This window comes from Hydra viridissima, unplaced genomic scaffold, assembly GCF_058129835.1.
Source record: "Hydra viridissima isolate aposymbiotic clone 2 unplaced genomic scaffold, HvirCarnegie_v1 scaffold_5, whole genome shotgun sequence".
Classification (NCBI taxonomy): domain Eukaryota; kingdom Metazoa; phylum Cnidaria; class Hydrozoa; order Anthoathecata; family Hydridae; genus Hydra; species Hydra viridissima.
In genome coordinates this window covers 1,458,345-1,481,940 of record NW_028324304.1, presented here as the reverse complement: position 1 = coordinate 1,481,940, position 23,596 = coordinate 1,458,345, and the positions used below count along the sequence as shown (strand labels likewise).

Genomic DNA, 23,596 nt, shown 5'->3' with positions numbered 1-23,596 from the left:
TTTTAGTTCAGACCAATTCTTTTTCTAAACACAGAGACACAACAAAGAACATTCCATGAAAAAGGAACACTATGTTGTGCTTATTCGTGTTCGTTAACAAAAACGATCGAAGGCTAAAACTGCGATAACGCAGTCAACATATATAAAGTCGCGGACACTAGAAAAAAAGGAAAAACTTAGCAACCTGAAAGTTCTGGACATCGTAAAAAAAAAAAATAAATAAAAAATAAAATTCATTATGGAAGGTAACGGTAAAAAAACGTTTGAGGAGATAAGAGAATGAGTGACGAATGCACAATACGGGGTCCATTCGGTTCTTCGTCTTCATAGTCATCGTTCGAGCGAAGCTTGGTGTTTTCTTTACAATTGTGCAGTCTTGGGAAGGCATGCAACTTTTGTTCAAGTTCATAAAGGCAAAACTGAATTAGAATATGGCGATTTTAAAAGATGCTCTACATTTCCGTTTGCTTTTCAAAGTGCAAATTTCGCTTTTGATTTCATGCGCTCATAACTGGCATTTCAAAAATGACACTTTAACACTCGTGAATCGTGAATTTGGCGGCTTTTGCATGATGCAAAGTTATTAAAATCGCGCGAGGCATCAGTTATAAGGTGTTCACAACCGAAGTTATTGCAGATCAATTCCATCTCTCGTTTTTTCATTTTCAGAAAAGTTCATTTTTCTCCGCTTTATAACATCATAACCATTAGGCTTAGCTGCTTTAGCCTTAGCGAGGTCCTTGACATTAGAAAAGCACCAGTTGGAATTTTATTTTTGCTAAAAATAAAGGCTAACAAATGCAACAGAAATATCTATCTTGCAAGGAACTCGTTCATAATTGAAAAACAAATACAAAGTCAGCTACTTAGTTAGTTAGTTAGTTAGTTAGTTAGTTAGTTAGTTAGTTAGTTAGTTAGTTAGTTAGTTAGTTAGTTAGTTAGTTAGTTAGTTAGTTAGTTAGTTAGTTAGTTAGTTAGTTAGTTAGTTAGTTAGTTAGTTAGTTAGTTAGTTAGTTAGTTAGTCTCTCAGTGAGTTAGTTGGTTAGTTAGTTAGTTAGTTAGTTAGTTAGTTAGTTAGTTAGTTAGTTAGTTAGTTAGTTAGTTAGTTGGTTAGTTAGTTAGTTAGTTAGTTAGTTAGTTAGTTAGTTAGTTAGTTAGTTAGTTAGTTAGTTAGTTAGTTAGTTAGTTAGTTAGTTAGTCTCTCAGTGAGTTAGTTGGTTAGTTAGTTAGTTAGTTAGTTAGTTAGTTAGTTAGTTAGTTAGTTAGTTAGTTAGTTAGTTAGTTAGTTAGTTAGTTAGTTAGTTAGTTAGTTAGTTAGTTAGTTAGTTAGTTAGTTAGTTAGTTAGTTAGTTAGTTAGTTAGTTAGTTAGTTAGTTAGTTAGTTAGTTAGTTAGTTAGTTAGTTAGTTAGTTAGTCTCTCAGTGAGTTAGTTGGTTAGTTAGTTAGTTAGTTAGTTAGTTAGTTAGTTAGTTAGTTAGTTAGTTAGTTAGTTAGTTAGTTAGTTAGTTAGTTAGTTAGTTAGTTAGTTAGTTAGTTAGTTAGTTAGTTAGTTAGTTAGTTAGTTAGTTAGTTAGTTAGTTAGTTAGTTAGTTAGTTAGTCAGTTAGTTAGTTAGTTAGTTAGTTAGTTAGTTAGTTAGTTAGTTAGTCTCTCAGTGAGTTAGTTGGTTAGTTAGTTAGTTAGTTAGTTAGTTAGTTAGTTAGTTAGTTAGTTAGTTAGTTAGTTAGTTAGTCTCTCAGTGAGTTAGTTGGTTAGTTAGTTAGTTAGTTAGTTAGTTAGTTAGTTAGTTAGTTAGTTAGTTAGTTAGTTAGTCTCTCAGTGAGTTAGTTGGTTAGTTAGTTAGTTAGTTAGTTAGTTAGTTAGTTAGTTAGTTAGTTAGTTAGTCAGTTAGTTAGTTAGTTAGTTAGTTAGTTAGTTAGTTAGTTAGTTAGTTAGTTAGTTAGTTAGTTAGTTAGTCTCTCAGTGAGTTAGTTGGTTAGTTAGTTAGTTAGTTAGTTAGTTAGTTAGTTAGTTAGTTAGTTAGTTAGTTAGTTAGTTAGTCTCTCAGTGAGTTAGTTGGTTAGTTAGTTAGTTAGTTAGTTAGTTAGTTAGTTAGTTAGTTAGTTAGTTAGTTAGTTAGTTAGTCTCTCAGTGAGTTAGTTGGTTAGTTAGTTAGTTAGTTAGTTAGTTAGTTAGTTAGTTAGTTAGTTAGTTAGTTAGTTAGTTAGTCTCTCAGTGAGTTAGTTGGTTAGTTAGTTAGTTAGTTAGTTAGTTAGTTAGTTAGTTAGTTAGTTAGTTAGTTAGTTAGTTAGTTAGTTAGTTAGTTAGTTAGTTAGTTAGTTGGTTAGTTAGTTAGTTAGTTAGTCAATCAGTTAGTTAGTTAGTTAGTTAGTTAGTCAGTCAGTTAGTTAGTTAGTCAGTCAGTCAGTTAGTTGGTTAGTCAGTCAGTTAGTTAGTCATTCAGTTAGTTAGTTTGTATCTTAGTTAGTTTGTTAGGTACTAAGTTAGGCAGATACGTGAAAAATGACGATAGATGACGATAAATGAGGACAATAATTAAAATGTAGCTACTTTGTAAAATCTTATTACTTTAACTAAAGTTTTAGTACTTTGTTAAAATAGCATGAGAACTAACGCTACCCCACAAGCTTTTTAAAGTTCTTTTTTAAGGTTTCAGCAACCCATCCGACGTTGCGAGAAACACCTGATAGTTACTGTGAAAAAAGGTATTGGCCAACAACTCGACTGTCGCGTTTTATTCTTTCCGGGGTTTTAGGGACGGGTCATTTAGAAAACAAAATGTAAAAGAACTAGAGCGTCGTAACTTTGTTATATGTTGAGTTTTGTGCCCGTCGCAAGTTTGACGTGTTTTAATTGAAGGAATGTTTAGTTCTAGCTTTACGTTTTTTTCCTTTAATGTAAAATAAAGGGTTGTCTGCGCATGCTGTGATTTTTGTTTCGACTTTGTCAAGTGTTATGACTTTGATCATTTGCTTTATTTCGAAGTGTCTCAAGAGTGTGTCAGCTTGGAGTATGTATGAGTTTTCGACAGCGGACGTCTTTGTCTTTACCCCTCTTGTTTGTTAGACATGACGTGCAATGACCCGTTCACTTCTTTTCGTTGACGTTTTTTTTCGCATTTCAAAAAACTACTGACCAAGAGAACGTGCGCAGAAGAAAAATGACAAGGTAAAACCAACAACAAAAAACCATGCAATTAAGGATTACACACAGACAAACACGCAAGTGTAAAAAACGGAAATTTTTTTTTTTTTTTTTTTTTTTCGTGCTGCCGCTTTTTTGTTTGTTTTTTTTTGTTTTGTTTTGTTTTTGTTGCTGCTGCTGATGCTAATGCCGTCACTGCTGCTTAACCTCGCTCTTTGTTTTTTTCTCCGCTAAATATACTTTTTTGCTGAAATCCTAAGGGAGCTAAATTCTTACGGAGGCGCTTAAATCTTCTTTGTTATTTTCCTACAGCCTATAGATGGTCGCCAATCTGGGCACGTGCGTGTTCACTTTTTATTCAAGTTACGTTGGATCCTTTCAAAACTTGGAATCTTGAACATGCACGTGACCTGTGAGGTAACCGAACTGTTTTTTCTCCCTCAGGTTATAACTTAAAACGTTTCAAAGATGGCGTGTAAACCCCACCATGTATTTTTTTGTAACGGGATGCGTGTGCTCTTTTTATCCCCTAACAGCTTTAAAAAGAGATTTTGAACCCCCCTCCCCTCCCTTCCTTACACACACACACACACACACACACACACACACACACACTTCTTTATATTCTCCTTAGTGTGTTTAAGCTCATGCCGTCATGTTTTTAACAGATGTGTGGCTATGAAAATAGCCTTTATTTTTTATCTTGTGTTCAGAGTACCGTTTATTTGGCTGCTGGTTTTGGAACCTTTTCGTTCTTCTTGGGAAGCAAAACGGCTTGTATGTTTGGCAGCACACCGCCACTGGCTATAGTAACACCTGACAACAACTTGTTCAACTCTTCGTCATTGCGAACAGCTAACTGTAAGTGTCGAGGAATGATTCTAGCTTTCTTATTGTCACGAGCAGCGTTACCGGCCAACTCCAAAATTTCGGCGGAGAGATACTCCAAAACAGCAGCTAAATAGACAGGTGCGCCTGAACCGATGCGATTGGCGTAGTGTCCTTTGCGCAAAAATCGGTGAACACGACCGACTGGAAACTGAAGTCCGGCTCTGAACGATCGAGTCTTTGCCTTGGCTTTAGCTTTTCCTCCTTTTCCACGTCCTGACATTTTAATTTCTTACACTGAGAAACAACGAGAGACAACCTAGAGATATTTGTGCGCGCTTTGAAATCAACTTACAAAATTCCTTTTTCTTATCAAAAACATTTGGTCTCGAACTGCACTTTTTTTAACGAATAGAAAAACTCCGTCAAACAATGCGCAAATTAGTTAATCTTTGAAGAACCAATGAGCTTGCGAGAAACAGAAATGTTCTCGAATTGGAGACCACAACTGCGCTTTATATAGGAAGTGATTCGGTTGCTTGTAATTTCAAATTTCAATTCTCTAAAACTCGTCGACATGTCTGACGCTCCAAAGGCCGGAGGAAAACAAGCGCCCAAGGTGGCCAAAAAGGGGGAAAAACGCGCTGGTAAGAAAGGCGGCAAGATCGCTGGTACTGGAGACAAAAAGCGCAAGAGAAAGAGGCGAGAATCCTACGCCATTTACATTTACAACGTCTTGAAGCAAGTTCACCCTGATGTTGGTGTTTCTTCCAAAGCGATGAGCATCATGAATTCTTTCGTCAACGACATTTTTGAAAGAATCGCTTCAGAAGCTTCACGACTAGCCCTCCAAAACAAGAAATCAACCATCTCTTCGCGTGAAATTCAAACAGCTGTGCGCCTCTTACTTCCCGGTGAGTTGGCCAAACACGCAGTGAGCGAAGGCACCAAGGCTGTTACTAAGTACACCAGCAGTAAATAGATGGAGCGCTATCTAAACGGCTATTTTCATAGCCACACATCTTGTAAAAGCATTGTACGCATTAGAACGCCTTAAATTGTAGTAGAGAGAAAGTACTTAAAATGCAATAGCTAGGCAGCCATTGTTTGCTCGTTTTAAATTGCGACACCGCGTCTAAAGAGCGAGCGCTTTTCTAGACTTGCTTTTTTTGATGTTTAAACGTATAGCTTTTGCATCCACTTTGGATACAAAAAGTTATTACAGTAGGTAAACGCGTGAGAAAATCTTTCAACAACTACTTGAGCGCCACCTTTTTGCTTTTGATCAAAACCTTAGCCCTTATGACCCACCCATCGTTATTATTTGCTGCTACTACCACACTTTTGCTCCTTTTTTCTTTTTTCTTTTTTTTTTTTTTTTTCAAATGTATTGCGCGCATCTTTAGGAAATCAGACTTAAAGCAGCGCTTTAGATAAAAATCACCTTTCTAGCCCGATGATGGTGAGCAAAACACTTTATGTGTCAAGCGTCTACTCTAAACACTCAGTTAAACTATGCCTCGCTAAAAAACATTACTTAGAAATCAATTCAATTGCTTTTCATTTCGATTGAAACAAACTGAAACTGGTAAACTAAACCGTTTTTACACACCCCCTCTGCTTATCGCGGTGCAGCGTTCAAGTTCTAGATTGCCTATTAACGTTTAAAACAGATGTGTGGCTATAAAAATAGCCGTTTTTGATTGCTGAGGTGTTCCCCTTTTAACCACCAAAGCCGTACAATGTGCGACCTTGTCTTTTTAATGCGTAGACAACGTCCATAGCGGTGACTGTCTTTCTCTTGGCATGCTCTGTGTATGTTACAGCGTCGCGAATAACGTTTTCCAAAAAGACTTTTAGAACGCCTCGAGTCTCCTCGTAGATAAGTCCAGAGATACGCTTAACACCACCGCGACGAGCTAGACGACGTATGGCGGGCTTTGTGATTCCTTGGATGTTATCACGTAAAATCTTGCGATGACGCTTTGCGCCTCCTTTTCCAAGTCCTTTTCCTCCTTTACCGCGACCAGACATGATTAAAATTGTTTGAAGTTCAATTACTGTCTTTTTGCGTTTCTTTTTGTTTTTATTATGCGCTGGAAGCGCGACTTTTACCCTACATAGATGGAAACATCTTCGTCAAACAACCAATCGCAACGGTCCTTCGTCAAAAAGCCATCTGAACCAAAAAAACAAAAAAAAAAAAAACCAAAACAAACTGCCTTGTTTTTAACGCGCGTTTTCGCATTTAACGCTTTTATCCGTTCGCAAACAGAGCAGAAAAGTTTCTTTTCGGAATTCCACTACGTCGACCTGTCTTTGAAGTGTTTAAAAAAGCAGAAATTGTAGAGGCGAGACAAACGCGCTCTCTTTTCCCGTAGCCAAAAAACACGCCTACGTGGCCTTAATGCCTTATTTTGCATTTGTACTTGAACCAATCAAAGAGCACTTTCTTAGCACCAATCAGAATGCAGCTTTAAGTCGCGGCAAAGTCTAAAAATGTCAACAAAACGCGTTAAATTGAAAAACTTCAAAAGTTCAACTTAAACTGATAAGTGTAAGCGTAACTTACAATGGCCCGCACAAAACAAACAGCTAGAAAATCTACCGGCGGTAAAGCACCGAGAAAGCAGCTGGCAACAAAAGCAGCAAGAAAGAGTGCCCCGGCTACCGGCGGAGTAAAGAAACCCCACAGATACCGACCCGGTACCGTAGCTTTGAGAGAGATCCGAAGATACCAAAAATCGACAGAGCTCCTAATCAGAAAACTACCCTTCCAGCGATTGGTTCGCGAAATAGCTCAAGATTTCAAGACTGACTTGCGTTTCCAAAGCACCGCCGTCATGGCCTTACAAGAAGCTTCAGAAGCCTACTTAGTGGGTCTCTTCGAAGATACCAACTTGTGCGCCATCCATGCAAAGCGTGTCACTATTATGCCAAAAGACATTCAGTTGGCGAGAAGAATCAGAGGAGAGCGAGCTTAAAAAATGGTGCTTCTAAACAAAACGGCTATTTTCATAGCCACAAATCTGTTAAAAACGTTGTCGGCTTAGTGCCTTAAAACAAAACAAAACAAAAAAAAAAAACAACAAACAAACAAACACAAAGTAAACAAGTTCTACGCCTGGAACTTTGTTTTTAGAAAGATGTGTGGCTATGAAAATAGCCGTTTGACAAAAAGCGGGGTAGGTTAGGTTATTTCTTTTCCACTTTTGCGATGGTTTTCTTGGCTGCAGCTTTCTTCTTAGGTGTCGCTTTCACTTTCTTTACTGCGGGCTTTTTAGCAACCGGTTTCTGGGCGCTCTTTTTTGCGGGAGTCACTTTTTTCTTAGGAGTAGCTTTTTTCACTTTCTCTTTTTGTGCGACTTTTTTCACTGACGCAGCTTTCTTTTTTGGCGTGCTCTTCTTTTCAGCAGGCTTCTTTACTTCTTTGGCTTCTTTTTTGTGCTTCTTGGCGACTGCAGCAGGCTTCTTTAACGGTTTGGGCTTAGCTGCAATTCTAAAAGAACCCGACGCGCCAGTTCCTTTCACTTGTACGAGCTCGCCAGCAACCACCATGCGCTTTAAATTAATCTTGACTTGCGAATCGACGTTTTCACCCACCTTGTTGTTGGCCTTGACGTGCTTGGCGATAGCTTGTCTTGACGACCCTTTGCGTTCTTTAAGCGAATTAATAGCATCGACAATCATCGCCTTGTAGGGAGCATGATCAGCAGGCTTTTTAGGCGCAGACTTCTTTGTGGCCTTTTTCGGAGATGCAGCTTCAGTCATTTTTTTTTTGTCGTGTTTCAGAGAAACGTTGCGTTCGTTTTTATAAAACTTCTAGATGTTTAGATGTTTTTATTTTTCAAGCGGAGTTTTATGCGGACTGTCGAGGAGACTTTTTTTTTTTTTTTTTTGCTCCACCGTCAGACTGCAAAGTGTGTTTTCGTGTTGACAGGCAAACCTCCACAGCTCGCGTCTCTCGCTCTCTTAAAGCTTCATTAGTTTTGAAATCTTCTAAAGAATAGTGACGCTTTGTAAATTGCGGCGTTTCGGTGCCACAGCATGTTAGAAGCGAAAGGTATCGCATCAAAACATCGAAAAAATAGTCTTTAAAAGCAATCGAGTGCGCGCATGGCCAAATAACATCAGCGCTACTTACTCTGGACAAAGCAGCTTAATTTCATCAAGAAACTGAACCATATGGCTTCCCAAAAAAGCTTATGCCAATCTCTTCTAAGCATTTGGTACCATACAAACTCAATAGAGGCGAAGGGCACAAACACGCGCGATTGCTGGAATATTTAATGCGTTAGCAACGCGTACTAACGACGATTTTTAGTTCAGACCAATTCTTTTTCTAAACACAGAGACACAACAAAGAACATTCCATGAAAAAGGAACACTATGTTGTGCTTATTCGTGTTCGTTAACAAAAACGATCGAAGGCTAAAACTGCGATAACGCAGTCAACATATATAAAGTCGCGGACACTAGAAAAAAAGGAAAAACTTAGCAACCTGAAAGTTCTGGACATCGTAAAAAAAAAAAATAAATAAAAAATAAAATTCATTATGGAAGGTAACGGTAAAAAAACGTTTGAGGAGATAAGAGAATGAGTGACGAATGCACAATACGGGGTCCATTCGGTTCTTCGTCTTCATAGTCATCGTTCGAGCGAAGCTTGGTGTTTTCTTTACAATTGTGCAGTCTTGGGAAGGCATGCAACTTTTGTTCAAGTTCATAAAGGCAAAACTGAATTAGAATATGGCGATTTTAAAAGATGCTCTACATTTCCGTTTGCTTTTCAAAGTGCAAATTTCGCTTTTGATTTCATGCGCTCATAACTGGCATTTCAAAAATGACACTTTAACACTCGTGAATCGTGAATTTGGCGGCTTTTGCATGATGCAAAGTTATTAAAATCGCGCGAGGCATCAGTTATAAGGTGTTCACAACCGAAGTTATTGCAGATCAATTCCATCTCTCGTTTTTTCATTTTCAGAAAAGTTCATTTTTCTCCGCTTTATAACATCATAACCATTAGGCTTAGCTGCTTTAGCCTTAGCGAGGTCCTTGACATTAGAAAAGCACCAGTTGGAATTTTATTTTTGCTAAAAATAAAGGCTAACAAATGCAACAGAAATATCTATCTTGCAAGGAACTCGTTCATAATTGAAAAACAAATACAAAGTCAGCTACTTAGTTAGTTAGTTAGTTAGTTAGTTAGTTAGTTAGTTAGTTAGTTAGTTAGTTAGTTAGTTAGTTAGTTAGTTAGTTAGTTAGTTAGTTAGTTAGTTAGTTAGTTAGTTAGTTAGTTAGTTAGTTAGTTAGTTAGTTAGTTAGTTAGTTAGTTAGTTAGTCTCTCAGTGAGTTAGTTGGTTAGTTAGTTAGTTAGTTAGTTAGTTAGTTAGTTAGTTAGTTAGTTAGTTAGTTAGTTAGTTGGTTAGTTAGTTAGTTAGTTAGTTAGTTAGTTAGTTAGTTAGTTAGTTAGTTAGTTAGTTAGTTAGTTAGTTAGTTAGTTAGTTAGTTAGTCTCTCAGTGAGTTAGTTGGTTAGTTAGTTAGTTAGTTAGTTAGTTAGTTAGTTAGTTAGTTAGTTAGTTAGTTAGTTAGTTAGTTAGTTAGTTAGTTAGTTAGTTAGTTAGTTAGTTAGTTAGTTAGTTAGTTAGTTAGTTAGTTAGTTAGTTAGTTAGTTAGTTAGTTAGTTAGTTAGTTAGTTAGTTAGTTAGTTAGTTAGTTAGTTAGTCTCTCAGTGAGTTAGTTGGTTAGTTAGTTAGTTAGTTAGTTAGTTAGTTAGTTAGTTAGTTAGTTAGTTAGTTAGTTAGTTAGTTAGTTAGTTAGTTAGTTAGTTAGTTAGTTAGTTAGTTAGTTAGTTAGTTAGTTAGTTAGTTAGTTAGTTAGTTAGTTAGTTAGTTAGTTAGTTAGTTAGTTAGTTAGTCAGTTAGTTAGTTAGTTAGTTAGTTAGTTAGTTAGTTAGTTAGTTAGTCTCTCAGTGAGTTAGTTGGTTAGTTAGTTAGTTAGTTAGTTAGTTAGTTAGTTAGTTAGTTAGTTAGTTAGTTAGTTAGTTAGTCTCTCAGTGAGTTAGTTGGTTAGTTAGTTAGTTAGTTAGTTAGTTAGTTAGTTAGTTAGTTAGTTAGTTAGTTAGTTAGTCTCTCAGTGAGTTAGTTGGTTAGTTAGTTAGTTAGTTAGTTAGTTAGTTAGTTAGTTAGTTAGTTAGTTAGTCAGTTAGTTAGTTAGTTAGTTAGTTAGTTAGTTAGTTAGTTAGTTAGTTAGTTAGTTAGTTAGTTAGTTAGTCTCTCAGTGAGTTAGTTGGTTAGTTAGTTAGTTAGTTAGTTAGTTAGTTAGTTAGTTAGTTAGTTAGTTAGTTAGTTAGTTAGTCTCTCAGTGAGTTAGTTGGTTAGTTAGTTAGTTAGTTAGTTAGTTAGTTAGTTAGTTAGTTAGTTAGTTAGTTAGTTAGTTAGTCTCTCAGTGAGTTAGTTGGTTAGTTAGTTAGTTAGTTAGTTAGTTAGTTAGTTAGTTAGTTAGTTAGTTAGTTAGTTAGTTAGTTAGTCTCTCAGTGAGTTAGTTGGTTAGTTAGTTAGTTAGTTAGTTAGTTAGTTAGTTAGTTAGTTAGTTAGTTAGTTAGTTAGTTAGTCTCTCAGTGAGTTAGTTGGTTAGTTAGTTAGTTAGTTAGTTAGTTAGTTAGTTAGTTAGTTAGTTAGTTAGTTAGTTAGTTAGTTGGTTAGTTAGTTAGTTAGTTAGTTAGTTAGTTAGTTAGTTAGTTAGTTAGTTAGTTAGTTAGTTAGTTAGTTAGTTAGTTAGTTAGTTAGTCTCTCAGTGAGTTAGTTGGTTAGTTAGTTAGTTAGTTAGTTAGTTAGTTAGTTAGTTAGTTAGTTAGTTAGTTAGTTAGTTAGTTAGTTAGTTAGTTAGTTAGTTAGTTAGTTAGTTAGTTAGTTAGTTAGTTAGTTAGTTAGTTAGTTAGTTAGTTAGTTAGTTAGTTAGTTAGTTAGTTAGTTAGTTAGTTAGTTAGTTAGTTAGTTAGTTAGTCTCTCAGTGAGTTAGTTGGTTAGTTAGTTAGTTAGTTAGTTAGTTAGTTAGTTAGTTAGTTAGTTAGTTAGTTAGTTAGTTAGTTAGTTAGTTAGTTAGTTAGTTAGTTAGTTAGTTAGTTAGTTAGTTAGTTAGTTAGTTAGTTAGTTAGTTAGTTAGTTAGTTAGTTAGTTAGTTAGTCAGTTAGTTAGTTAGTTAGTTAGTTAGTTAGTTAGTTAGTTAGTTAGTCTCTCAGTGAGTTAGTTGGTTAGTTAGTTAGTTAGTTAGTTAGTTAGTTAGTTAGTTAGTTAGTTAGTTAGTTAGTTAGTTAGTCTCTCAGTGAGTTAGTTGGTTAGTTAGTTAGTTAGTTAGTTAGTTAGTTAGTTAGTTAGTTAGTTAGTTAGTTAGTTAGTCTCTCAGTGAGTTAGTTGGTTAGTTAGTTAGTTAGTTAGTTAGTTAGTTAGTTAGTTAGTTAGTTAGTTAGTCAGTTAGTTAGTTAGTTAGTTAGTTAGTTAGTTAGTTAGTTAGTTAGTTAGTTAGTTAGTTAGTTAGTCTCTCAGTGAGTTAGTTGGTTAGTTAGTTAGTTAGTTAGTTAGTTAGTTAGTTAGTTAGTTAGTTAGTTAGTTAGTTAGTTAGTCTCTCAGTGAGTTAGTTGGTTAGTTAGTTAGTTAGTTAGTTAGTTAGTTAGTTAGTTAGTTAGTTAGTTAGTTAGTTAGTTAGTCTCTCAGTGAGTTAGTTGGTTAGTTAGTTAGTTAGTTAGTTAGTTAGTTAGTTAGTTAGTTAGTTAGTTAGTTAGTTAGTTAGTCTCTCAGTGAGTTAGTTGGTTAGTTAGTTAGTTAGTTAGTTAGTTAGTTAGTTAGTTAGTTAGTTAGTTAGTTAGTTAGTTAGTTAGTTAGTTAGTTAGTTAGTTAGTTGGTTAGTTAGTTAGTTAGTTAGTCAATCAGTTAGTTAGTTAGTTAGTTAGTTAGTCAGTCAGTTAGTTAGTTAGTCAGTCAGTCAGTTAGTTGGTTAGTCAGTCAGTTAGTTAGTCATTCAGTTAGTTAGTTTGTATCTTAGTTAGTTTGTTAGGTACTAAGTTAGGCAGATACGTGAAAAATGACGATAGATGACGATAAATGAGGACAATAATTAAAATGTAGCTACTTTGTAAAATCTTATTACTTTAACTAAAGTTTTAGTACTTTGTTAAAATAGCATGAGAACTAACGCTACCCCACAAGCTTTTTAAAGTTCTTTTTTAAGGTTTCAGCAACCCATCCGACGTTGCGAGAAACACCTGATAGTTACTGTGAAAAAAGGTATTGGCCAACAACTCGACTGTCGCGTTTTATTCTTTCCGGGGTTTTAGGGACGGGTCATTTAGAAAACAAAATGTAAAAGAACTAGAGCGTCGTAACTTTGTTATATGTTGAGTTTTGTGCCCGTCGCAAGTTTGACGTGTTTTAATTGAAGGAATGTTTAGTTCTAGCTTTACGTTTTTTTCCTTTAATGTAAAATAAAGGGTTGTCTGCGCATGCTGTGATTTTTGTTTCGACTTTGTCAAGTGTTATGACTTTGATCATTTGCTTTATTTCGAAGTGTCTCAAGAGTGTGTCAGCTTGGAGTATGTATGAGTTTTCGACAGCGGACGTCTTTGTCTTTACCCCTCTTGTTTGTTAGACATGACGTGCAATGACCCGTTCACTTCTTTTCGTTGACGTTTTTTTTCGCATTTCAAAAAACTACTGACCAAGAGAACGTGCGCAGAAGAAAAATGACAAGGTAAAACCAACAACAAAAAACCATGCAATTAAGGATTACACACAGACAAACACGCAAGTGTAAAAAACGGAAATTTTTTTTTTTTTTTTTTTTTTTCGTGCTGCCGCTTTTTTGTTTGTTTTTTTTTGTTTTGTTTTGTTTTTGTTGCTGCTGCTGATGCTAATGCCGTCACTGCTGCTTAACCTCGCTCTTTGTTTTTTTCTCCGCTAAATATACTTTTTTGCTGAAATCCTAAGGGAGCTAAATTCTTACGGAGGCGCTTAAATCTTCTTTGTTATTTTCCTACAGCCTATAGATGGTCGCCAATCTGGGCACGTGCGTGTTCACTTTTTATTCAAGTTACGTTGGATCCTTTCAAAACTTGGAATCTTGAACATGCACGTGACCTGTGAGGTAACCGAACTGTTTTTTCTCCCTCAGGTTATAACTTAAAACGTTTCAAAGATGGCGTGTAAACCCCACCATGTATTTTTTTGTAACGGGATGCGTGTGCTCTTTTTATCCCCTAACAGCTTTAAAAAGAGATTTTGAACCCCCCTCCCCTCCCTTCCTTACACACACACACACACACACACACACACACACACACACTTCTTTATATTCTCCTTAGTGTGTTTAAGCTCATGCCGTCATGTTTTTAACAGATGTGTGGCTATGAAAATAGCCTTTATTTTTTATCTTGTGTTCAGAGTACCGTTTATTTGGCTGCTGGTTTTGGAACCTTTTCGTTCTTCTTGGGAAGCAAAACGGCTTGTATGTTTGGCAGCACACCGCCACTGGCTATAGTAACACCTGACAACAACTTGTTCAACTCTTCGTCATTGCGAACAGCTAACTGTAAGTGTCGAGGAATGATTCTAGCTTTCTTATTGTCACGAGCAGCGTTACCGGCCAACTCCAAAATTTCGGCGGAGAGATACTCCAAAACAGCAGCTAAATAGACAGGTGCGCCTGAACCGATGCGATTGGCGTAGTGTCCTTTGCGCAAAAATCGGTGAACACGACCGACTGGAAACTGAAGTCCGGCTCTGAACGATCGAGTCTTTGCCTTGGCTTTAGCTTTTCCTCCTTTTCCACGTCCTGACATTTTAATTTCTTACACTGAGAAACAACGAGAGACAACCTAGAGATATTTGTGCGCGCTTTGAAATCAACTTACAAAATTCCTTTTTCTTATCAAAAACATTTGGTCTCGAACTGCACTTTTTTTAACGAATAGAAAAACTCCGTCAAACAATGCGCAAATTAGTTAATCTTTGAAGAACCAATGAGCTTGCGAGAAACAGAAATGTTCTCGAATTGGAGACCACAACTGCGCTTTATATAGGAAGTGATTCGGTTGCTTGTAATTTCAAATTTCAATTCTCTAAAACTCGTCGACATGTCTGACGCTCCAAAGGCCGGAGGAAAACAAGCGCCCAAGGTGGCCAAAAAGGGGGAAAAACGCGCTGGTAAGAAAGGCGGCAAGATCGCTGGTACTGGAGACAAAAAGCGCAAGAGAAAGAGGCGAGAATCCTACGCCATTTACATTTACAACGTCTTGAAGCAAGTTCACCCTGATGTTGGTGTTTCTTCCAAAGCGATGAGCATCATGAATTCTTTCGTCAACGACATTTTTGAAAGAATCGCTTCAGAAGCTTCACGACTAGCCCTCCAAAACAAGAAATCAACCATCTCTTCGCGTGAAATTCAAACAGCTGTGCGCCTCTTACTTCCCGGTGAGTTGGCCAAACACGCAGTGAGCGAAGGCACCAAGGCTGTTACTAAGTACACCAGCAGTAAATAGATGGAGCGCTATCTAAACGGCTATTTTCATAGCCACACATCTTGTAAAAGCATTGTACGCATTAGAACGCCTTAAATTGTAGTAGAGAGAAAGTACTTAAAATGCAATAGCTAGGCAGCCATTGTTTGCTCGTTTTAAATTGCGACACCGCGTCTAAAGAGCGAGCGCTTTTCTAGACTTGCTTTTTTTGATGTTTAAACGTATAGCTTTTGCATCCACTTTGGATACAAAAAGTTATTACAGTAGGTAAACGCGTGAGAAAATCTTTCAACAACTACTTGAGCGCCACCTTTTTGCTTTTGATCAAAACCTTAGCCCTTATGACCCACCCATCGTTATTATTTGCTGCTACTACCACACTTTTGCTCCTTTTTTCTTTTTTCTTTTTTTTTTTTTTTTTCAAATGTATTGCGCGCATCTTTAGGAAATCAGACTTAAAGCAGCGCTTTAGATAAAAATCACCTTTCTAGCCCGATGATGGTGAGCAAAACACTTTATGTGTCAAGCGTCTACTCTAAACACTCAGTTAAACTATGCCTCGCTAAAAAACATTACTTAGAAATCAATTCAATTGCTTTTCATTTCGATTGAAACAAACTGAAACTGGTAAACTAAACCGTTTTTACACACCCCCTCTGCTTATCGCGGTGCAGCGTTCAAGTTCTAGATTGCCTATTAACGTTTAAAACAGATGTGTGGCTATAAAAATAGCCGTTTTTGATTGCTGAGGTGTTCCCCTTTTAACCACCAAAGCCGTACAATGTGCGACCTTGTCTTTTTAATGCGTAGACAACGTCCATAGCGGTGACTGTCTTTCTCTTGGCATGCTCTGTGTATGTTACAGCGTCGCGAATAACGTTTTCCAAAAAGACTTTTAGAACGCCTCGAGTCTCCTCGTAGATAAGTCCAGAGATACGCTTAACACCACCGCGACGAGCTAGACGACGTATGGCGGGCTTTGTGATTCCTTGGATGTTATCACGTAAAATCTTGCGATGACGCTTTGCGCCTCCTTTTCCAAGTCCTTTTCCTCCTTTACCGCGACCAGACATGATTAAAATTGTTTGAAGTTCAATTACTGTCTTTTTGCGTTTCTTTTTGTTTTTATTATGCGCTGGAAGCGCGACTTTTACCCTACATAGATGGAAACATCTTCGTCAAACAACCAATCGCAACGGTCCTTCGTCAAAAAGCCATCTGAACCAAAAAAACAAAAAAAAAAAAAACCAAAACAAACTGCCTTGTTTTTAACGCGCGTTTTCGCATTTAACGCTTTTATCCGTTCGCAAACAGAGCAGAAAAGTTTCTTTTCGGAATTCCACTACGTCGACCTGTCTTTGAAGTGTTTAAAAAAGCAGAAATTGTAGAGGCGAGACAAACGCGCTCTCTTTTCCCGTAGCCAAAAAACACGCCTACGTGGCCTTAATGCCTTATTTTGCATTTGTACTTGAACCAATCAAAGAGCACTTTCTTAGCACCAATCAGAATGCAGCTTTAAGTCGCGGCAAAGTCTAAAAATGTCAACAAAACGCGTTAAATTGAAAAACTTCAAAAGTTCAACTTAAACTGATAAGTGTAAGCGTAACTTACAATGGCCCGCACAAAACAAACAGCTAGAAAATCTACCGGCGGTAAAGCACCGAGAAAGCAGCTGGCAACAAAAGCAGCAAGAAAGAGTGCCCCGGCTACCGGCGGAGTAAAGAAACCCCACAGATACCGACCCGGTACCGTAGCTTTGAGAGAGATCCGAAGATACCAAAAATCGACAGAGCTCCTAATCAGAAAACTACCCTTCCAGCGATTGGTTCGCGAAATAGCTCAAGATTTCAAGACTGACTTGCGTTTCCAAAGCACCGCCGTCATGGCCTTACAAGAAGCTTCAGAAGCCTACTTAGTGGGTCTCTTCGAAGATACCAACTTGTGCGCCATCCATGCAAAGCGTGTCACTATTATGCCAAAAGACATTCAGTTGGCGAGAAGAATCAGAGGAGAGCGAGCTTAAAAAATGGTGCTTCTAAACAAAACGGCTATTTTCATAGCCACAAATCTGTTAAAAACGTTGTCGGCTTAGTGCCTTAAAACAAAACAAAACAAAAAAAAAAAACAACAAACAAACAAACACAAAGTAAACAAGTTCTACGCCTGGAACTTTGTTTTTAGAAAGATGTGTGGCTATGAAAATAGCCGTTTGACAAAAAGCGGGGTAGGTTAGGTTATTTCTTTTCCACTTTTGCGATGGTTTTCTTGGCTGCAGCTTTCTTCTTAGGTGTCGCTTTCACTTTCTTTACTGCGGGCTTTTTAGCAACCGGTTTCTGGGCGCTCTTTTTTGCGGGAGTCACTTTTTTCTTAGGAGTAGCTTTTTTCACTTTCTCTTTTTGTGCGACTTTTTTCACTGACGCAGCTTTCTTTTTTGGCGTGCTCTTCTTTTCAGCAGGCTTCTTTACTTCTTTGGCTTCTTTTTTGTGCTTCTTGGCGACTGCAGCAGGCTTCTTTAACGGTTTGGGCTTAGCTGCAATTCTAAAAGAACCCGACGCGCCAGTTCCTTTCACTTGTACGAGCTCGCCAGCAACCACCATGCGCTTTAAATTAATCTTGACTTGCGAATCGACGTTTTCACCCACCTTGTTGTTGGCCTTGACGTGCTTGGCGATAGCTTGTCTTGACGACCCTTTGCGTTCTTTAAGCGAATTAATAGCATCGACAATCATCGCCTTGTAGGGAGCATGATCAGCAGGCTTTTTAGGCGCAGACTTCTTTGTGGCCTTTTTCGGAGATGCAGCTTCAGTCATTTTTTTTTTGTCGTGTTTCAGAGAAACGTTGCGTTCGTTTTTATAAAACTTCTAGATGTTTAGATGTTTTTATTTTTCAAGCGGAGTTTTATGCGGACTGTCGAGGAGACTTTTTTTTTTTTTTTTTTGCTCCACCGTCAGACTGCAAAGTGTGTTTTCGTGTTGACAGGCAAACCTCCACAGCTCGCGTCTCTCGCTCTCTTAAAGCTTCATTAGTTTTGAAATCTTCTAAAGAATAGTGACGCTTTGTAAATTGCGGCGTTTCGGTGCCACAGCATGTTAGAAGCGAAAGGTATCGCATCAAAACATCGAAAAAATAGTCTTTAAAAGCAATCGAGTGCGCGCATGGCCAAATAACATCAGCGCTACTTACTCTGGACAAAGCAGCTTAATTTCATCAAGAAACTGAACCATATGGCTTCCCAAAAAAGCTTATGCCAATCTCTTCTAAGCATTTGGTACCATACAAACTCAATAGAGGCGAAGGGCACAAACACGCGCGATTGCTGGAATATTTAATGCGTTAGCAACGCGTACTAACGACGATTTTTAGTTCAGACCAATTCTTTTTCTAAACACAGAGACACAACAAAGAACATTCCATGAAAAAGGAACACTATGTTGTGCTTATTCGTGTTCGTTAACAAAAACGATCGAAGGCTAAAACTGCGATAACGCAGTCAACATATATAAAGTCGCGGACACTAGAAAAAAAGGAAAAACTTAGCAACCTGAAAGTTCTGGACATCGTAAAAAAAAAAAATAAATAAAAAATAAAATTCATTATGGAAGGTAACGGTAAAAAAACGTTTGAGGAGATAAGAGAATGAGTGACGAATGCACAATACGGGGTCCATTCGGTTCTTCGTCTTCATAGTCATCGTTCGAGCGAAGCTTGGTGTTTTCTTTACAATTGTGCAGTCTTGGGAAGGCATGCAACTTTTGTTCAAGTTCATAAAGGCAAAACTGAATTAGAATATGGCGATTTTAAAAGATGCTCTACATTTCCGTTTGCTTTTCAAAGTGCAAATTTCGCTTTTGATTTCATGCGCTCATAACTGGCATTTCAAAAATGACACTTTAACACTCGTGAATCGTGAATTTGGCGGCTTTTGCATGATGCAAAGTTATTAAAATCGCGCGAGGCATCAGTTATAAGGTGTTCACAACCGAAGTTATTGCAGATCAATTCCATCTCTCGTTTTTTCATTTTCAGAAAAGTTCATTTTTCTCCGCTTTATAACATCATAACCATTAGGCTTAGCTGCTTTAGCCTTAGCGAGGTCCTTGACATTAGAAAAGCACCAGTTGGAATTTTATTTTTGCTAAAAATAAAGGCTAACAAATGCAACAGAAATATCTATCTTGCAAGGAACTCGTTCATAATTGAAAAACAAATACAAAGTCAGCTACTTAGTTAGTTAGTTAGTTAGTTAGTTAGTTAGTTAGTTAGTTAGTTAGTTAGTTAGTTAGTTAGTTAGTTAGTTAGTTAGTTAGTTAGTTAGTTAGTTAGTTAGTTAGTTAGTTAGTTAGTTAGTTAGTTAGTTAGTTAGTTAGTTAGTTAGTTAGTTAGTTAGTCTCTCAGTGAGTTAGTTGGTTAGTTAGTTAGTTAGTTAGTTAGTTAGTTAGTTAGTTAGTTAGTTAGTTAGTTAGTTAGTTAGTTGGTTAGTTAGTTAGTTAGTTAGTTAGTTAGTTAGTTAGTTAGTTAGTTAGTTAGTTAGTTAGTTAGTTAGTTAGTTAGTTAGTTAGTTAGTCTCTCAGTGAGTTAGTTGGTTAGTTAGTTAGTTAGTTAGTTAGTTAGTTAGTTAGTTAGTTAGTTAGTTAGTTAGTTAGTTAGTTAGTTAGTTAGTTAGTTAGTTAGTTAGTTAGTTAGTTAGTTAGTTAGTTAGTTAGTTAGTTAGTTAGTTAGTTAGTTAGTTAGTTAGTTAGTTAGTTAGTTAGTTAGTTAGTTAGTTAGTTAGTTAGTCTCTCAGTGAGTTAGTTGGTTAGTTAGTTAGTTAGTTAGTTAGTTAGTTAGTTAGTTAGTTAGTTAGTTAGTTAGTTAGTTAGTTAGTTAGTTAGTTAGTTAGTTAGTTAGTTAGTTAGTTAGTTAGTTAGTTAGTTAGTTAGTTAGTTAGTTAGTTAGTTAGTTAGTTAGTTAGTTAGTCAGTTAGTTAGTTAGTTAGTTAGTTAGTTAGTTAGTTAGTTAGTTAGTCTCTCAGTGAGTTAGTTGGTTAGTTAGTTAGTTAGTTAGTTAGTTAGTTAGTTAGTTAGTTAGTTAGTTAGTTAGTTAGTTAGTCTCTCAGTGAGTTAGTTGGTTAGTTAGTTAGTTAGTTAGTTAGTTAGTTAGTTAGTTAGTTAGTTAGTTAGTTAGTTAGTCTCTCAGTGAGTTAGTTGGTTAGTTAGTTAGTTAGTTAGTTAGTTAGTTAGTTAGTTAGTTAGTTAGTTAGTCAGTTAGTTAGTTAGTTAGTTAGTTAGTTAGTTAGTTAGTTAGTTAGTTAGTTAGTTAGTTAGTTAGTCTCTCAGTGAGTTAGTTGGTTAGTTAGTTAGTTAGTTAGTTAGTTAGTTAGTTAGTTAGTTAGTTAGTTAGTTAGTTAGTTAGTCTCTCAGTGAGTTAGTTGGTTAGTTAGTTAGTTAGTTAGTTAGTTAGTTAGTTAGTTAGTTAGTTAGTTAGTTAGTTAGTTAGTCTCTCAGTGAGTTAGTTGGTTAGTTAGTTAGTTAGTTAGTTAGTTAGTTAGTTAGTTAGTTAGTTAGTTAGTTAGTTAGTTAGTCTCTCAGTGAGTTAGTTGGTTAGTTAGTTAGTTAGTTAGTTAGTTAGTTAGTTAGTTAGTTAGTTAGTTAGTTAGTTAGTTAGTTAGTTAGTTAGTTAGTTAGTTAGTTGGTTAGTTAGTTAGTTAGTTAGTCAATCAGTTAGTTAGTTAGTTAGTTAGTTAGTCAGTCAGTTAGTTAGTTAGTCAGTCAGTCAGTTAGTTGGTTAGTCAGTCAGTTAGTTAGTCATTCAGTTAGTTAGTTTGTATCTTAGTTAGTTTGTTAGGTACTAAGTTAGGCAGATACGTGAAAAATGACGATAGATGACGATAAATGAGGACAATAATTAAAATGTAGCTACTTTGTAAAATCTTATTACTTTAACTAAAGTTTTAGTACTTTGTTAAAATAGCATGAGAACTAACGCTACCCCACAAGCTTTTTAAAGTTCTTTTTTAAGGTTTCAGCAACCCATCCGACGTTGCGAGAAACACCTGATAGTTACTGTGAAAAAAGGTATTGGCCAACAACTCGACTGTCGCGTTTTATTCTTTCCGGGGTTTTAGGGACGGGTCATTTAGAAAACAAAATGTAAAAGAACTAGAGCGTCGTAACTTTGTTATATGTTGAGTTTTGTGCCCGTCGCAAGTTTGACGTGTTTTAATTGAAGGAATGTTTAGTTCTAGCTTTACGTTTTTTTCCTTTAATGTAAAATAAAGGGTTGTCTGCGCATGCTGTGATTTTTGTTTCGACTTTGTCAAGTGTTATGACTTTGATCATTTGCTTTATTTCGAAGTGTCTCAAGAGTGTGTCAGCTTGGAGTATGTATGAGTTTTCGACAGCGGACGTCTTTGTCTTTACCCCTCTTGTTTGTTAGACATGACGTGCAATGACCCGTTCACTTCTTTTCGTTGACGTTTTTTTTCGCATTTCAAAAAACTACTGACCAAGAGAACGTGCGCAGAAGAAAAATGACAAGGTAAAACCAACAACAAAAAACCATGCAATTAAGGATTACACACAGACAAACACGCAAGTGTAAAAAACGGAAATTTTTTTTTTTTTTTTTTTTTTTCGTGCTGCCGCTTTTTTGTTTGTTTTTTTTTGTTTTGTTTTGTTTTTGTTGCTGCTGCTGATGCTAATGCCGTCACTGCTGCTTAACCTCGCTCTTTGTTTTTTTCTCCGCTAAATATACTTTTTTGCTGAAATCCTAAGGGAGCTAAATTCTTACGGAGGCGCTTAAATCTTCTTTGTTATTTTCCTACAGCCTATAGATGGTCGCCAATCTGGGCACGTGCGTGTTCACTTTTTATTCAAGTTACGTTGGATCCTTTCAAAACTTGGAATCTTGAACATGCACGTGACCTGTGAGGTAACCGAACTGTTTTTTCTCCCTCAGGTTATAACTTAAAACGTTTCAAAGATGGCGTGTAAACCCCACCATGTATTTTTTTGTAACGGGATGCGTGTGCTCTTTTTATCCCCTAACAGCTTTAAAAAGAGATTTTGAACCCCCCTCCCCTCCCTTCCTTACACACACACACACACACACACACACACACACACACACTTCTTTATATTCTCCTTAGTGTGTTTAAGCTCATGCCGTCATGTTTTTAACAGATGTGTGGCTATGAAAATAGCCTTTATTTTTTATCTTGTGTTCAGAGTACCGTTTATTTGGCTGCTGGTTTTGGAACCTTTTCGTTCTTCTTGGGAAGCAAAACGGCTTGTATGTTTGGCAGCACACCGCCACTGGCTATAGTAACACCTGACAACAACTTGTTCAACTCTTCGTCATTGCGAACAGCTAACTGTAAGTGTCGAGGAATGATTCTAGCTTTCTTATTGTCACGAGCAGCGTTACCGGCCAACTCCAAAATTTCGGCGGAGAGATACTCCAAAACAGCAGCTAAATAGACAGGTGCGCCTGAACCGATGCGATTGGCGTAGTGTCCTTTGCGCAAAAATCGGTGAACACGACCGACTGGAAACTGAAGTCCGGCTCTGAACGATCGAGTCTTTGCCTTGGCTTTAGCTTTTCCTCCTTTTCCACGTCCTGACATTTTAATTTCTTACACTGAGAAACAACGAGAGACAACCTAGAGATATTTGTGCGCGCTTTGAAATCAACTTACAAAATTCCTTTTTCTTATCAAAAACATTTGGTCTCGAACTGCACTTTTTTTAACGAATAGAAAAACTCCGTCAAACAATGCGCAAATTAGTTAATCTTTGAAGAACCAATGAGCTTGCGAGAAACAGAAATGTTCTCGAATTGGAGACCACAACTGCGCTTTATATAGGAAGTGATTCGGTTGCTTGTAATTTCAAATTTCAATTCTCTAAAACTCGTCGACATGTCTGACGCTCCAAAGGCCGGAGGAAAACAAGCGCCCAAGGTGGCCAAAAAGGGGGAAAAACGCGCTGGTAAGAAAGGCGGCAAGATCGCTGGTACTGGAGACAAAAAGCGCAAGAGAAAGAGGCGAGAATCCTACGCCATTTACATTTACAACGTCTTGAAGCAAGTTCACCCTGATGTTGGTGTTTCTTCCAAAGCGATGAGCATCATGAATTCTTTCGTCAACGACATTTTTGAAAGAATCGCTTCAGAAGCTTCACGACTAGCCCTCCAAAACAAGAAATCAACCATCTCTTCGCGTGAAATTCAAACAGCTGTGCGCCTCTTACTTCCCGGTGAGTTGGCCAAACACGCAGTGAGCGAAGGCACCAAGGCTGTTACTAAGTACACCAGCAGTAAATAGATGGAGCGCTATCTAAACGGCTATTTTCATAGCCACACATCTTGTAAAAGCATTGTACGCATTAGAACGCCTTAAATTGTAGTAGAGAGAAAGTACTTAAAATGCAATAGCTAGGCAGCCATTGTTTGCTCGTTTTAAATTGCGACACCGCGTCTAAAGAGCGAGCGCTTTTCTAGACTTGCTTTTTTTGATGTTTAAACGTATAGCTTTTGCATCCACTTTGGATACAAAAAGTTATTACAGTAGGTAAACGCGTGAGAAAATCTTTCAACAACTACTTGAGCGCCACCTTTTTGCTTTTGATCAAAACCTTAGCCCTTATGACCCACCCATCGTTATTATTTGCTGCTACTACCACACTTTTGCTCCTTTTTTCTTTTTTCTTTTTTCTTTTTTTTTTCAAATGTATTGCGCGCATCTTTAGGAAATCAGACTTAAAGCAGCGCTTTAGATAAAAATCACCTTTCTAGCCCGATGATGGTGAGCAAAACACTTTATGTGTCAAGCGTCTACTCTAAACACTCAGTTAAACTATGCCTCGCTAAAAAACATTACTTAGAAATCAATTCAATTGCTTTTCATTTCGATTGAAACAAACTGAAACTGGTAAACTAAACCGTTTTTACACACCCCCTCTGCTTATCGCGGTGCAGCGTTCAAGTTCTAGATTGCCTATTAACGTTTAAAACAGATGTGTGGCTATAAAAATAGCCGTTTTTGATTGCTGAGGTGTTCCCCTTTTAACCACCAAAGCCGTACAATGTGCGACCTTGTCTTTTTAATGCGTAGACAACGTCCATAGCGGTGAC

General features: G+C 37.0%; 5 protein-coding genes and 3 pseudogenes across 5 annotated transcripts; 5 read left to right on the top strand and 3 right to left on the bottom strand.

The window, feature by feature from the left end:
• Positions 1-3,864: 3,864 nt before the first annotated feature.
• On the bottom strand, positions 3,865-4,254 carry LOC149887817 (histone H2A, orphon). The gene has a single exon (XM_090088899.1). The coding sequence runs from the start codon at positions 4,252-4,254 to the stop codon at positions 3,865-3,867; it is 390 nt and encodes a 129-aa protein (XP_089945025.1).
• Positions 4,255-4,548: 294 nt separating this feature from the next.
• Positions 4,549-4,953, top strand: LOC149887816 (late histone H2B.L4 pseudogene; annotated as a pseudogene).
• Positions 4,954-6,544: 1,591 nt separating this feature from the next.
• Positions 6,545-6,955, top strand: LOC149887815 (histone H3). The gene has a single exon (XM_090088898.1). It carries the CDS (start codon positions 6,545-6,547, stop codon positions 6,953-6,955), a length of 411 nt encoding a protein of 136 aa, XP_089945024.1.
• Positions 6,956-13,417: 6,462 nt separating this feature from the next.
• Positions 13,418-13,807, bottom strand: LOC149887814 (histone H2A, orphon). The gene has a single exon (XM_090088897.1). The coding sequence runs from the start codon at positions 13,805-13,807 to the stop codon at positions 13,418-13,420; it is 390 nt and encodes a 129-aa protein (XP_089945023.1).
• A 294-nt stretch (positions 13,808-14,101) lies between these two features.
• On the top strand, positions 14,102-14,506 carry LOC149887813 (late histone H2B.L4 pseudogene; annotated as a pseudogene).
• A 1,591-nt stretch (positions 14,507-16,097) lies between these two features.
• LOC149887812 (histone H3) lies at positions 16,098-16,508 on the top strand. The gene has a single exon (XM_090088896.1). It carries the CDS (start codon positions 16,098-16,100, stop codon positions 16,506-16,508), a length of 411 nt encoding a protein of 136 aa, XP_089945022.1.
• A 5,190-nt stretch (positions 16,509-21,698) lies between these two features.
• Positions 21,699-22,088, bottom strand: LOC149887811 (histone H2A, orphon). Its single transcript, XM_090088895.1, has one exon. It carries the CDS (start codon positions 22,086-22,088, stop codon positions 21,699-21,701), a length of 390 nt encoding a protein of 129 aa, XP_089945021.1.
• A 294-nt stretch (positions 22,089-22,382) lies between these two features.
• LOC149887810 (late histone H2B.L4 pseudogene) lies at positions 22,383-22,787 on the top strand (annotated as a pseudogene).
• Positions 22,788-23,596: the final 809 nt, after the last annotated feature.

Bases quoted from the DNA above. Each gene is read 5' to 3' on its own strand.
- LOC149887817 (XM_090088899.1), bottom strand. From the start codon at position 4,254: ATGTCAGGACGTGGAAAAGGAGGAAAAGCTAAAGCCAAGGCAAAGACT.
- LOC149887815 (XM_090088898.1), top strand. From the start codon at position 6,545: ATGGCCCGCACAAAACAAACAGCTAGAAAATCTACCGGCGGTAAAGCA.
- LOC149887814 (XM_090088897.1), bottom strand. From the start codon at position 13,807: ATGTCAGGACGTGGAAAAGGAGGAAAAGCTAAAGCCAAGGCAAAGACT.
- LOC149887812 (XM_090088896.1), top strand. From the start codon at position 16,098: ATGGCCCGCACAAAACAAACAGCTAGAAAATCTACCGGCGGTAAAGCA.
- LOC149887811 (XM_090088895.1), bottom strand. From the start codon at position 22,088: ATGTCAGGACGTGGAAAAGGAGGAAAAGCTAAAGCCAAGGCAAAGACT.